The sequence below is a fragment of the Zootoca vivipara genome, chromosome 15 (assembly GCF_965207765.1).
Source record: "Zootoca vivipara chromosome 15, rZooViv2.hap1.1, whole genome shotgun sequence".
In the NCBI taxonomy this organism is placed as follows: Eukaryota; Metazoa; Chordata; class Lepidosauria; order Squamata; family Lacertidae; genus Zootoca; species Zootoca vivipara.
In genome coordinates, this window is record NC_142598.1 from 12,602,341 (window position 1) to 12,617,170 (window position 14,830).

The 14,830-nt window shown below is 42.1% G+C and overlaps 1 protein-coding gene across 18 annotated transcripts in view; it reads left to right on the forward strand.

The window, feature by feature from the left end:
* Window positions 1–14,830, forward strand: part of SUPT20H (SPT20 homolog, SAGA complex component) — a 31,664-nt gene that overhangs the window by 3,001 nt on the left and 13,833 nt on the right. For 15 of the 18 annotated variants that reach the window (XM_060268924.2, XM_060268925.2, XM_060268926.2 and 12 more), the window contains exons 3-15: window positions 191–226; window positions 848–906; window positions 986–1,052; window positions 2,856–2,982; window positions 3,787–3,890; window positions 5,477–5,593; window positions 5,716–5,769; window positions 7,459–7,598; window positions 10,260–10,416; window positions 10,508–10,564; window positions 11,398–11,469; window positions 12,790–12,947; window positions 13,503–13,535. In XM_060268924.2, coding sequence (XP_060124907.1) covers window positions 191–226; window positions 848–906; window positions 986–1,052; window positions 2,856–2,982; window positions 3,787–3,890; window positions 5,477–5,593; window positions 5,716–5,769; window positions 7,459–7,598; window positions 10,260–10,416; window positions 10,508–10,564; window positions 11,398–11,469; window positions 12,790–12,947; window positions 13,503–13,535 — 1,181 coding nt within the window. The remainder of the gene's footprint in view (window positions 1–190; window positions 227–847; window positions 907–985; window positions 1,053–2,855; window positions 2,983–3,786; window positions 3,891–5,476; window positions 5,594–5,715; window positions 5,770–7,458; window positions 7,599–10,259; window positions 10,417–10,507; window positions 10,565–11,397; window positions 11,470–12,789; window positions 12,948–13,502; window positions 13,536–14,830) is intronic. The other 3 variants (XM_088658295.1, XM_088658296.1, XM_060268927.2) reach the window with 2 other exon arrangements.

Sequence of the window (14,830 nt, forward strand, 5' to 3'; positions counted from 1 at the left end):
ATTCCACTTTGATGACTAACCCTGGTTTTAGGAGCCATTTGGCGCCCAGCTGATATATCTGAGTTTCTAACACTGGGTACTATTTTATATCGGATGCAATAGTACAAGAATGTATATTAACATCAAGTCCTGCTTTCTTTACCTTTACCTTTACCCGCTTTCTAAGAAAGCTCTTTTTATCATTTTACAGCAGCAAGCTTTAGAACTTGCGTTGGATCGTGCTGAGGCAAGTAGTAGATTGTATGAATTGCACACATATTTTATGTTTCATTTAATAATCATCTGCATTGTACCAAAGTTTCCCCAGTTATTCAAAACACTGTACAGTAAATAAATTTCATGAGCTGAAAATGTAATAGGAGAGAGATTTATCACTTACTTTTTTGTTTAATTTAATGTAAACATAAAGGTAAAGGGACCCCTGACCATTAGGTCCAGTCGTGACCAACTCTGGGGTTGCGGCGCTCATCTCGTGTTATTAGTTGAGGGAGCTGGCGTGCAGCTTCCAGGTCATGTGGCCGGCATGACAAAGCCGCTTCTGGCGAACCAGAGCAGCACATGGAAACGCCGTTTACCTTCCCACTGTAGCGGTACCTATTTATCTACTTGCATTTTGACGTGCTTTCAAACTGCTAGGTTGGCAGGAGCAGGGACCGAGCGACGGGAGCTCACCCCGTCGCGGGGATTCGAACTGCCGACCTGATCGGCAAGCCCTAGGCTCTGTGGTTTAACCCACAGCGCCCCCCGCACTGTAAACATACTGTAAACATACACACTCCTAAATCCCCTAAAGCAGTTTGCATATCTGTGTACCACTAAGCTTATTTGTGTGGTTTTTCCCCCCCAGTATATCATTGAAAGTGCACGCCAGAGGCCTCCCAAACGAAAATATTTATCCAGTGGGAGGTAAGAATTATTTAGTGCCTCTTGTTTACTTCAACAGACAAAATGGTTACTGAATTGTGTTTCCTCTTCACAATTTTAGAAAATCCGTGTTTCAAAAATTATATGAACTGTATCTGGAAGAATGTGACAAAGAGCCTGAAATAAAGGTAGGTGGGACTTATTTGCCAAGCACTCGCTTCATTACTGTCTTGCTGGTGGTCTGCACTAGAGCTCTGATAAGCCCCACTTTCATTTTGTGAAACAAACAAACAAACAAATATTTAGAATATTTATATACTGCTTTCTAAAAAAAAACTATTAAAGGAATAGGCATTTTCACGCAATGCCCAGTGTCAACTCAGATTCTGACTTGGTGTTGAGGATGGGGAGGAGCAACACCTCCCTGAAAGTAAAATCCCAAAGCAAGGTGTGCTTCTCCACATAGTGCTTCCCAGAGGCAGGTTGCTCGATTGAAGGGTGCATGGTGGCCGTCAGGGCTTTGGTGGTACAGCAAAGAGCGCTTGCTTCCTAGATCTGATCTGAGAGGAGAGCAGATAATAATGTCTGGGTGAGATCCTGCTGTGTAGGTCTTCCTACAGATTTGTTGGCAGATAGAACTTGAGCAATGCTAAATGATTCCTTCCTTATAGAATCGAGTTTGGAAGCGGCGGCCCTCCAAATGTTGGAACTCCCATCAGTCCCAGCCTGCATAGCATGGTCAGAGATGTTGGGAGTTGTAGGACCAGGGGTTCCCCATTCCGCCTTTAGAAGGTCATGAGGAAAGCCCTCTTTGTGAGGGATCTAAAACCCCACAGCCCTTATTTTCCAGCAGGAGGAGTTCAAGGGTGCCTAACAAGAAAGAAATGGAGGCACTCTTTTGGGAAGCGATCAAGAGATTGTAGTTCTGGACAGGGCAACATTCTATGAAAACTCATTGCAGCAAACGCAAGCTAAAGCCTCGTTTTCTTAGTGGATGGTTTTATTAGAATAGAATAGAACAGAACAGAACAGAACAGATACTTTATTGTCATTGTACATAGCACAACGAAATTGAATGCCATCCCATAAAAAACAAAATAAAAACACAATTAAAGCGCCACACACACACACACACACACACACACACACACACACACACTCCAACTCCCCAGAACTCAGGAAAGTGGTGGTGTTAAATTATTTTGAGAGATTCAAAGCAGTTCTTAAAACCTTCACATAAATGAAGGTGCACCAACTTTGTTGAATAAAAGTAGGTGGAGGGGGGCACTGCAGAACCTGTATGTGCTGCCTTGAGTTCCGTGGAAGAGAGGCAGAATATACATGTAAGAGATAAACAGTAGACATAATTATTTGTTATTGGGAAGTGGAGTGGATAGGAATGGTTGAAGGCAGGCCGAGTGTAGTAATGGGTGAAATTGTCCTTCTGGGAGAGAAGTCTCCTGTTCTTGGCTCTACCTTCACCAGGAGAGCAGAGTGAATACAGTGGTACCTCTACTTACGAATTTAATGCGTTCCGAACACACATTTGTAAGTCGAAAAAAATTATAAGTCGAATCCCATAGGTATGCATTGGGAGAAAAAATTCGTAAGTCGAAGCAACCCTATCTAAAAATTTGTAAGTAGAAAAAATCCTATCTAAACCGCATCCAAGATGGCGGACGGAGCTCCATTTGTAAGTAGAAAAATTCGTAAGTAGAGTTATTTGTAAGTGGAGGTACCACTGTAATTTGTCCCTAGGCTTTTCTCAAGATTGCTCCAAAATATCGAGCCCTTCCCTTTTTGTTTCTTTCCCTGCAACCATTAGTTCTTAAGCACATAGAATGAAATGTTACTTACGAAACCAAGGTAGACTTAGTAAGGCAATTATAGTGAATAGCTGCTCGTTTCCATGTTCATTATTTCATGTTGTTAGTAAACAGTGTTAGCTCCTGGATTCATTGTTTTCATGAGTGTCACCCATTTTGAAACAGAAGCTGAGGCGAAATGTGAACTTGTTGGAGAAGCTGGTTTTGCAAGAGACATTGTCCTGCCTAGTAGTGAACCTGTATCCAGGAAACGAAGGTTATTCGCTGATGCTGAGAGGGAAGAATGGGTCAGGTAAAGTTAACACTAAATAGCTGTTAACCTCCTAATTGTGCCTTAAAATAAACAGTGCTTCAAGTTGCTGGTTTTATTAAAAACACTTTTGTGCCTGTTTAAAGGATCTTCTGGTTTTCTGTGCTCTGTGTGCCTGTTTGAATTCTTCCAGCTACTGGATTTTGTTTTACTTAGTAGAAGAAAGACCATGCCTGTCTTTCTCTTGATTGTGGTGGCTAACCAGTGTGCCCCTATCCCCAGATTTTTTTTTCCTCACCATGCCCTCAAAGTTGTCATTGGGGGAAAAGCATTTTTTGATACACAGATAGACAGGCTGGTCCGTGCGATCCTCCACTACCACAATGTACTCCAAGGCTTCTCTGAAACGTATCCTTTTTAAAAATCACTGACTTCTCCCTTTTATCCATATATTAAATTGTACTGATCACACCTGTCGTGACGTCAAAAGTATTTTTGTGACCACTGCCCCCAAGACTGTTAAAAATGTGCCCTTTACGTTTTCTGGCCATGTCCACTTTTAAACATTTTGGCTGCGCCCACTTTGACATGCCCCCTCCCCCAATGAGAATTGACAGTGTGGCCTTGATAGAACGAAGGTTGGCCACCCCTGTTCTAGATCATCCATTCATTTAAAACATTTTTAACCAGCCTCTCCTCGGTGTGGGGTAGCTTGTTACGTATCAGAATCACAATTTTGTAAGTTACAATACGGTTTTCTTCTTTTTTGCCCAAAAGGAATAATTGTGAAAGCAAATAGTTCACACCCGTATTCATAGTCAAATGCATTCTTTGGTTTTAACACAGATTCAGAAACCATTCGGCTTCCTTATGAAGAGGGAGAATTGCTTGAATATTTGGATGCAGAAGAGCTGCCTCCGATTTTAGTTGATCTCCTGGAAAAATCACAGGTTTGAAATGGTGTTTCTGGTTTTGTTTGTAGTGGTTGGGGGGGGGGGTAATGGAAGTAGCAGTGACCATACAGTGGTGCCTCGCTTAACGAATGCCCTGCTTAACAAAATTTCCGCTTAATGAAAGGATTTTTTGAGCGGAGCTTGCCTCGCTAGACGAATGCGTTTTACGAAAAATTCGTCTAGCGAATCGCGGTTTCCCATAGGAATGCATTGAAATTCAATTAATGCGTTCCTATGGGCAAAATTTTTTTAAAAAAAAATTCAATGCATTCCTATGGGATTCGCTAGACGAATTTTTCACTATAAGAAAAGACCCGTGGAACGAATTAATTTCGTCTAGCGAGGCACCACTGTATACAGTAGTAACTATAGGGGGGGGGTACCAAAAAAACAACATCACCCCAATGTGGCTGAACTAGAACTTTTCTTGCCATGCTTGCTGAGGCTGCTAGGAGCTGTGATTCAGCAGCCTTTGTAGGACCAAGGGTTCACCATTCCTGCTATATTTGGTATGAGTTCAACTAACTGACCAAATTCAGTGCTGAAGCAATGATTCTTCAACATCAACTTTGTTGGGCTGGTCATGTGCGGATGCCTGATTACTGTCTTCCAAAGCAACTACAGTGTTACCTTGGGTTACAAACGCTTCAGGTTACAGACTCCGCTAACCCAGAAATAGTACCGTGGGTTAAGAACTTTGCTTCAGGATGAGAACAGAAATTGTGCTCCGGCGGCAGCGGGAGGCCCCATTAGCTAAAGTGGTGCTTCAGGTTAAGAACAGTTTCAGGTTAAGAAGGGACCTCCAGAACGAATTAAGTTCTTAAACAGAGGTACCACTGTACTCTATTCCAAACTTTAAAATGGAAAGCGTAATGCTGGTGGTCAACAAAAGAGGTTTAAAGACTTTCTCAAGGCAATTTTTTAAAAAATGTATAAACACCAGCAACTGGGGAACACTTGCCTGCAAGCGCTCTCCAATTGGAGAACAGCCTTTACCAAAGGTGTCATGGGCTTTGAAAACACTCGAACTCAGAACTCAGGGAGAAACGTGCTAAGAGGAAGGCACGCTTGGCAAATCCACACTGTGATCAACTCCCACCTGGAAATGAATGTCCCCACTGTGGAAGGACGTGTGGATCCAGAATTAGCCTCCACAGTCACTTACGGACTCATTGTTAAAACTGTTTATGGAAGACAATCTTACTCGGCTTCGAGGGATCACTGACCAAATTCGCTATCCTGTCTGGAGACCAAACTACCATTTGGGTTCTAAAACTATGGTGACAACAAACCACAGTTTGGCATAATGTCTAAATTGAGCACTAGTATGAAATTGTAAATTTCAAAATTTATGAACCAAGCTTGAAAAATATTTCTAACCCTTAGGAACAAGCACCAGTTTTTACATAATTTGGTTATTGTCCCTGTTAAGTTATATAATATTAAGAATAAGAATAATACATGGAGGGTTTTTTTTTTTAAAAAAAAAAAGAGGAAGTAATCCCAGAGATCTAAACAGAGATCTGCTTAGTTCCGGGTATATGGAAGTGCTGATACGTACATTTTTGTTTGCTTTTAAACAGATAAATATTTTCCATTGTGGCTGCGTCATAACAGAAATACGTGACTATAGACAATCTGGTAATCTGAAATCTCCAACATACCAAAGCAAGTACATACTTCTGCGCCCAACAATGCAGGTAAACTCGTGTTTTTCAGCTTTGGTGTTACTCTAATTTTTTTTGAAAAAAACAATCCTGATGCATCGTATTTAGAAATCCTGTACTTCACAAGTAATAAAAGGTTTGCCTCATTTTTCTAGACCTTGGTTTGTGATGTGCATTCCATTACAAGCGACAACCACAAATGGACGCAGGTAACAAACGTAGCAGCTAAAGGAGTTGACTTCACTAGTGTGGGAGTTTCCTCGTATTATGGTATATTGTGATGACAATTTCTGGTGCAATATGGTCTTCCAACCCCAGGAAAGGCCATCTTGTTCAGTGGCATAAAGGTCTACTAGGAGATGAATAGGCCTAGGTCTCAGTGAAGTGACAAGGTTATGTCTGGGCTCTGCTATAGGTCTCAAGTGATTTAATTCAGTGCGATAGATAGATAGATAGATAGATAGATAGATAGATAGATAGATAGATAGATAGATAGATAGAGTGGTACCTCGACTTACGAAGATGATCCGTTCCGCGGCCGTCTCTGTAAGTCGAAGTCTTCAGTTGTTGAAGTGCCCATTCTGCGCATGTGCGCAGGGCGAAAAGACTTCCGGGGTTGTCGACTTCGGAAGTTGAAACCTTCAGAAGTCGAGTCGTTCGGATGTCGAGGTATGACTGTGGATAGATAGATAGATAGATAGATAGATAGATAGATAGATAGATAGATAGATAGATAGATAGATATTTAAAACCCCTCCAGATAAGAATGGAAAGCAAGCATGTTGGAGAAAAGGTTAGTTTAGAGTCTTCCCTGGCATCTAATATTATTTGTGCTGGACATGTTTTGTATGAAGAAAAATTTGCGCAAGACCCCAACCCTGCAGTTTGCCACTTCAGTGAGAATATGTCATAGTGAGTCGAAGGAGTAGACCTATTTTGCATGATTATATTTATTAATATCAATATTAGGCAGAATCCAGAACATTTTTTCTGCAAGATCTGTTTGTATTCTGGGGGGTACTCCATTTTCCTTCCCCTTTCAAGTTCAGGATCCTCTTAACACCTCCCATGCCATTCGGGGGGGGGGGAGCTGACCCTCCGGGCAGCTTTGGGGGTTGCCCACAAGCGGCTGCAGCAAGAAAGAGGAGGCTGAAAAGCATTGTTGCCCAAATAGAATTCCACCTGACCCCATCTGTAATTCTAATTGCCCACGCTCCGCCCTAAGGTTCCATTGTTATGGTGGATGGCAGAAAGGGGCTTGTGTGCATGCTCTGGTTCTTGAGTTATGCTCACATGTGCAATTTCAAATTGGGAATCTTCCGGAGATTCTGTTAATAGAAATTTCGGTTTAGATTATTGAAACTTTGGCAAGAACCATAGTAGTTCTGAAGAGAGATGTCAGATTTTGGGCAACTGTGTTTGCTGGTCCCCTCTCTCAAACACAATCTTAAGTCCCTGTGATATGAAAGTATAATAATCAGTTAGATTACAAGTCGAGAACAGCTACCTATTTCACACTGTGCAGACACTCAACTATCATGTATGTTAATGCCAAAAATACTGTTCAAATATTTACAAATACTGTTTAAAATATTTGCAACGTGCAGCCCGTCCTATGCATGCTTATTTATTTATAAAAATATTTATCTGTTGAAATGGTTTACTGCAACAAAACATAAAACTGTACTGTTAAAAAAACCATATAAAAAGGTTAAAAACAGACATCAGTTAACCATTGTGGAAAGACGGACTTAAGTTGCAGGGTTTTCAGCAAGCATTCAAAAGCTGGCACTGAAGTTACCAATAAGTCCTATTGAGTTAAATGGGACTTACTCCCAAGTAAATGTGTATAGGATTGCAGTCTTTACTGCGGTTTTAGAACACTCTCTGTATTATAGGAAGACAAACTCCTGCTAGAAAGTCAACTGGTACTGGCTACAGCAGAACCTCTGTGTCTAGATCCTTCGATTGCAGTAACTTGCACAGCAAACAGACTTCTCTATAACAAGCAGAAAATGAATACTCGTCCAATGAAAAGGTATTGGAAAGTCATAATATATAGATGGAAAAATTCTGAAATGCTCGTTTATAAAAGTTCCAGAAATGTTCTTGCTGGGAATGTTAAGTGAGGAAATGAAGGGAAAAGACAGGTGTCTAGTAATGTATGCAATCGCATCCGCCAGACTTCTTGTCACAAAAAATTGGAAAAATGATTTAATTTTAAAGGTAGAGGATTGGCAAACTAAAATGATAAGATATCAGAACATGGCGAGGAAATTAGGAGAAGCTAAAGGGATATCACAACAGAAAATTGATAAGGATTGGGAAAAAATTTAACGAATACAAAGCAAAAATTGTAGAAAATGTTGATCTCTTAGCAGATGGGTGAAGGGCTCAAGAAATTGTAAATAGTAATGGAAGAGAATGAGAAAAAGGTATACAAAAGAATTTGGAAACAGAAACTGGAATAGAGAAAAGGCTGGAAGTTATCACAAGGTGGTGGGTGGGTAAGGGGGGGCCATCCTTTATGTTCTTATGTTCTGTTTTGATGATTATTTTATGTTATTAATGTTTGATAATTGTTTAATTCCTTAATGTATTGTTTTTATTTTTCCATTTTTTTCTATCTTTATTCTTATTGTATCACAAAAACTGAATAATTTTTTTAAAAAAAGATTTATAAAAAAATCTGGCTGCTTTAATGGGGGAAAGTTTTTTGTTGATAAGTTTTGGAGAACATTTTAGTTGACCTTAAAAATCTCTACAATGACCTGGAACATCTGTAGAAATTTTACCCAGAAAAAACACCCTTAACATTTTGTTTGGAGCAGAACATATTTGTGATGAACTATGATCATTTAAATATGAATCACTCAGCAGGCCCTAGAATTGCATCATCGGATAGCTCTTTGAGTGAATGCAAGCTTTAGAGCAGGCATCCCCAAACTGCGGCCCTCCAGATGTTTTGGCCTACAACTCCCATGATCCCTAGCTAACAGGACCGGTGGTCAGGGAAGATGGGAATTGTAGTCCAAAACATCTGGAGGGCTGAAGTTTGGGGGTGCCTGCTTTAGAGCATGGGTAGGCAACCTAAGGCCCGGGGGCAGGATGCGGCCCAATCGCATTCTAAATCTGGCCCGCGGACAGTCCAGGAATCAGCGTGTTTTTACATGAGTAGAATGTGTGCTTTTATTTCAAATGCATCTCTGGGATATTTGTGGGGCATAGGAATTCGTTCATTGTTATTATTTTTTGCAAAATATAGTCCGGCCCCCCACGAGGTCTGAGGGACAGTGGACCGGCCCCCTGCTGAAAATGTTAGCTGACCCCAGCATTAGTGGGACTACTTGTTTGTCGTACAGAAGAAGAAGAAGCTGTTCACCACCAAAAGAGAGGGCCCAAAGTTGCATAGAGGGTTGCCCTCCTGTTACCACAAGGACTTCCACCTGCAGAAAAAGACTTTTCTTCCCTGCACTCCTAATTGGTGCTAGGGTGGTGCATTGGGTTAGATGAGGAAGAGGAAGTCCCGTTGTGCAGGCAGACATCCTTGTGCTATCAGGACGATTTTGTTGGCTACAACCCCAGATTTGCATACATTATACATTTATAGAAACAATTACCGTGGTACCTTGGTTCTCGAACACAATCCGTTCTGGAAGTCTGTTCAACTTCCAAAACGTTTGCAAACCGAGGCACAACTTCTGATTGGCCCCGGAAACAATGCCAACAAACGAAATGGATGTTGGGCTTCTGAAAAACATTCGCAAACTGGAACATTTCCGGGTTTGCGGCGTTCAGGAGCCAATTTGTTCGTCAACTAAGCTGTTCAGGAACCAGGGTACCACTGTATTAGAATTAGGCTCCTGAGAAGTTGAATAAATTAATTTCCCATACAAATTGCCTCAAATACATTAATTGGTTAATTTGTACTTCTCCCCAGATCGCCAAAATAAATTATTTTGGTTAATTTACCTCCCAACTCATTTCCGATTCAGATCCTGCTCCAGTATGAATTTCTCTTTAATTACCCTCACTCACCAATCATTATTACCCCCCACTAAAATAAATTCAACCCCTTGGCTGTGAGGGGATGTGACCAGAGAGTGTAGACATGGTCTTTCTTCCTTCCTTTATTCATTATCTGTTGTACTTCGCCTAGAGACATCTGTGTGGATGATGATTAGTAAATAATAATAATTCAGCCCAAGCTCAGCCGGTGGCCTGTTGCCATGACAGAAATTGAAACCTCGTTTTGCCGCTGGAAAATTGCCCCTGAGAAATGACTTCCCATTTCCATTTCCAGAGAAGTTACAAACAAAAATAGTGACTACTGTTTTAGGGCTTATATGGGCCCTAAATCTTTCCCCATACAATGCCCATTGAAAGAAATGGTAGTCTTCCATCACATACTATAATTTCTCAGAAGCATTTCGAGGTTCAGCTCAGCAGGCTGGCAATGCAGTCCAGCCAGTGGGTTGACATTGGATTAACTAGGGAAAAGAGAAATATTGACAACTCACTGGCCATATTGTCTCTTGAACTGATATCCCCTTCCCTGTATATCTGGTATCAGACACACAGTAAATTGCATTCTGGATTATCTGCTATGAAAGAGGATGCCTGGCCACTCTAGCAAGCGTGTATGAAAATTATCCAAACTGCCTGTATTCTTTCCATTAATATTTTTAATATTTTACAGGTGCTTCAAGAGATACTCCAGGTCATCTCTGAATCGGCAGCAGGAGGTGTCTCACTGTACAACACCACCGCAGCTCAGGTTGTTTGATTATTTGCAGAAAAGAAAGGAAAAGAAGGGAGCCCAGCAGTACGACCTCAAAATTTCCAAAGCTGGAAATGTATGCATGTTTTTAAAAGACAGCATATTAGATAATCTTTCTTACTCCGATAACCATTGTTCATTTATATATTTGGTTTCCTTTTTTCCAGTGTGTGGATATGTGGAAACAGAATCCTTGCTATTTGACGGCGCCATCTGAAGTGGATGTAAGTGCAGAGGCTTCTGAAACACACCAAGATGAGTAATAATTGCCATTCCTAGGATTGTATCCAAAGCCGTCAGTCTACTGGTGGAGCTCTGGCCCAGGAGCTTGTACATACAGATCTGTACATGCCAGTGTAATCTCTCCGCTTTTGAAGCATCTTGTTCAAGAAGTTCTGCTTATACTAGCAGAACAAGTTCAGCACCACCTCTGTTTAGCATAGCACTTGGTTGGACGTCACTCTTTGTCATTCTCTTCTGAAAAGAAGACAGATCCCAGTCAATAAGAATAAATTGGCTAGCCTAAGAAGAAGAACATTTAAAAATGAAAACGTCTAGATTCGAAATCAGATTAATTACACTGTTTTTGGAAGGCCTGTTAAAATAAGTCAGGCATAGGCAACCTTGGCTCTCCAGATGTTTTGGAACTACAACTCCCATGATCCCTGACCACTGGCCCTGTTAGCTAGGGATCATGGGAGTTGTAGTTCCAAAACATCTGGAGAGTCAAGGTTGCCCATGCCTGAAATAAGTGAACATGTAAGAGCCATTATTTAAAGGATGTACTATATCTGAAGAGGATGGGATCTATCAAGATACAAACTGGACTGAAAACATGTGAGGTTTATAATCATGCCTGTTTTGGGAATTCTTTTTCTCCCACTTATAAGGATCATCACAACTCAATAAACCCTCATTAGGATTGTCTTGCCTTAACTCTCTGAACCCATCAGTATGATTATAATTCTTTTCCCAGTTATAAGGACATTCACACTCCTCATCCACATCTTTAATCTGCTCTCATTGTAATTTACCGATCTCTTCACTGTTTCTGAAGGTGGAAAAATATGCCAAAGTGGAAAAATCTATCAAACCTGATGACTCACAACCCAGTGTCTGGCCCGCTCATGTGAGTAACAGTAGATTGCTTGCTAACCTTTTCGATAATTAAGAGACTTCTTGTTCCGAAAGATAGCAACTTGAAAGAACAATCAGTACTTGAATGTGTTTAGGTGAGTAAGTGAAGGCTCTAGGAATCATTTCAAATTGTTATTACGAAATACGGGGAAGTGGGTCTTGTGATTTTTTCAGGAGTGCAGCTGCATGGCATTGAGAGGTAACTCTGCTGTTGCTGCTGTTGATTGTGCAAGTAAAACTAACATAGATCTGTAGTCTTCTCCATTAATGAGTCATGTCTCATGTTGAGCCTCAGAAGCAACTGCCTCAGAACTAGGGTGTTTGATCAGTTAAACCTCCCAAGTCGGTGGGATTGGTAGCAGTTTAAAATGTGATTTTTTTTTAGCAAATTCAAACCACTTTGTGTACTCCAGGTAAAGGTAAAGGGATCCCTGACCGTTAGGTCCAGTCATGACTGACGCTGGGGTTGCGGCGCTCATCTTGCTTTATTGGCCGAGGGAGCCGGCGTACAGCTTCCAGGTCATGTGGCCAGCATGACTAAGCCGTTTCTGGCAAACCAGAGCAGCACATGGAAACGCCGTTTACCTTCCCGCTGTAGCGGTTCCTATTTATCTACTTGCACTTTGACGTGCTTTCGAGCTGCTAGGTTGGCAGGAGCAGAGACCAAGCAATGGGAGCGCACCCCGTTGCGGGGATTCGAACCGCTGACCTTCTGATCGGCAAGCCCTAGGCTCTGGTTTAACCCACAGCACCACCCGCATCCCATGTACTTCTCATCAATTATGTGGTCAGTTGCCCTGTGTTGTTTAATTTCTACCACCATCCCTTCTCAGTTAAAAAAACCAACACAATTTAACTCAGGGGTGTTTACTATTGGGACAGAAGGAGTAGGGTAGACTTTTACAAAAGGCACTGACATTTGTAGCTTCACTTAGCTGTGTGGCGACTTTGCAGCTGCCTTCCCCTGTTCCCTGAAACTGCTCCAATAGTGGCCCATTTGGAACTCTGGTGCAGCAATAAAACTGCTAGCACATTTGCAAAGCTAAGCAGGGACAAATATAGTTTCACATTGGATGGGGAACCGCTTGTTGAGATTCCTGCATCACCGGGGGTTGGACCAGATGACCCTTGGGTGTCCCTCCCAACTCTACGATTCTGTGATTCTATTATTCTTCCTCTAGAATTTACTTGGAAGCAAAATTTAAAAATGCACAGCCTGCCTCTTTTCTCAAGGGCTCTCCTGCGGTTTGTCTCCTTTTAATCTGTGAATTGGAGGAATCTTTTGAAATGTCAACATTTCTCTCTTTGACAGGAAATAAAAGATGATTATGTCTTCGAATGTGAAGTGGGCAGTCATCTTCAGAAAACAAAACTGACCATTTTTCAGTCGTTGGGAAATCCATTATACTACGGTAAAATACAAATGATTCAAAATGACGAAGACGACGAGAGCTCAACAATTCCATCACAGTAAGTGGCCTTCATCTTAATTTTGGACACATTTTTTGTGGGTTTATAGAAAATGGCATCTCTTTATTTTTCTTTGTTTTTTTAGAAAAATAATTTTTACCTGTTACTGTTTGAGTCATTGAAGAAATGAGGGTTAGTGAGGGAAGACAGCTAGCCAGCTCCTTCAGCATAAGAACCATACCGAGTTAGACCTTGCAGCCCAGTATTCTTTTCCAAAAGTGTTCATACAAAAATCTCTGGTACAATCAAGCAGAGCCTCAAGGCAACAGACCTTCCCCTGTGGCTCATTCCCAGTATCTGATACTTTGAAATACACGGCTTCCGAATATAAAGAAGCTTCCATTTGCAGCAATGACTAATGGTCATTTTATTTATTCCATTTATATTGCGTCTGTTCTCCAAGGAGCTCAAGGCGGTGTACATGCTTCTCTGTCTCTCTCTCCACCCACCATGAAAAAAGTTAGGCTGAAAGATGGTGACTTCTCCAAGGTCGCTGTGCGAACTTCAGGGCTGAGTGGGAACTAATCTTTAATTCCTGTATTGTATCCCCTACAGTTTTCTTATTGGCTCAAAGACAGAGGCAGAAAGGTAAGGGCTTCATCAGTATTTTTGTGATTCTCCATTCATGCTTCTTAGCGCTAGAATTAACATTGGTCCATCCAACCTGCATTTTCCGAGTTTATTTCCCAACTTTGCTGTTGGAGCACTTTGGGCTGGATCCATGGAAGGAGATCCCATGGAAAGGGACTGGCAGAAGCTGACTTTAGAGCCCTCTCTTGCTTGTCTGCTCACTGAATAGCCGCTTGCAAGGGTAGGAAGTCTTGGTGAATGAAGCATGCTTGGTCTGGGGGAAGGGGGAATCCCTAAATATCAGAAGGAGACCCTTAGGAAAGAAATAAGCTTTTTATTGGCCAGTCAAGGGGAGGAAGAGGTAGAAAAGTCAGCTTCAGCTCACACTTCCATGGGCATTATTCACACTTTTACACTAACAGTATATGTACTTTTTTTCTTCTTCTTCTTCTTTTAAAAAAGTACTCCTGGTGGTACTAGGTGAAAGTCGTCAAAGCATCTTTCACTCTTCTTTGTGTTCTGTAGTTGAAATGTTTCTTACATATTACTGAAACCCTTTTGTTGCTACAATTCTGGGGAGGGCGAAATTTCATCCCTCTAATAAGGCAAGGCAATTTGTCATCTAATCGCACTCCTGTAATGGAACCTGACTGCTGTTTCTTTAATTATACCATGCTAACGTCATTAGTCATTTATTGTCTCTCTCTAAATATTTCTTGTTTTGCTAAGAACTAAGTTCTCCTGCAGAATCTATTAGGCAGCTTTCCGAGCTGTGTTTATTTTCTGTTCCATCCTCCCTTCATACTTGCATGTATACCCTTGCTCACTAGCAAGCTTTTATTCCTGAACAGTCTCCACCCATTAGCAGTGTGCTTTGAGTGGCTATTCTTCTGCTCCCAGATCCAGCGGCGTCGCTAGCCTTCTGGCTGCCCGGGGCGGCAAACCAGAAGGCACCCTGCCAGGGGGCGGGGCATCTATCGCGCGCATGCATCACGTCGCGCTACGGAGCGGGTTGCCGGGGGGGCGGTGCTCCAGCGCCTGGATCGGCGAGGGGCGTCTCTCGCTGCTCCACCTGAAGAAGCACACGTCGCACTACGGAGCGGGTTGCCGGTGGCGGTGCTCCAGCGCCCGGATCCGATAGCAAGCCGATCCATAGCGCGACGTATGCTTCGTGTGCTTCTTCCTACTCAGGCGGAGCGGCGAGGGGTGTCTCCGCTGACGCCCCTTGCCGCTCCGCCTCCGCCTGAGTAGGAAGAAGACAAAGCGCGCCATGGATCGGCTTGCCGCTGCTCTCTGGCCCGCCCCTTGCCTCC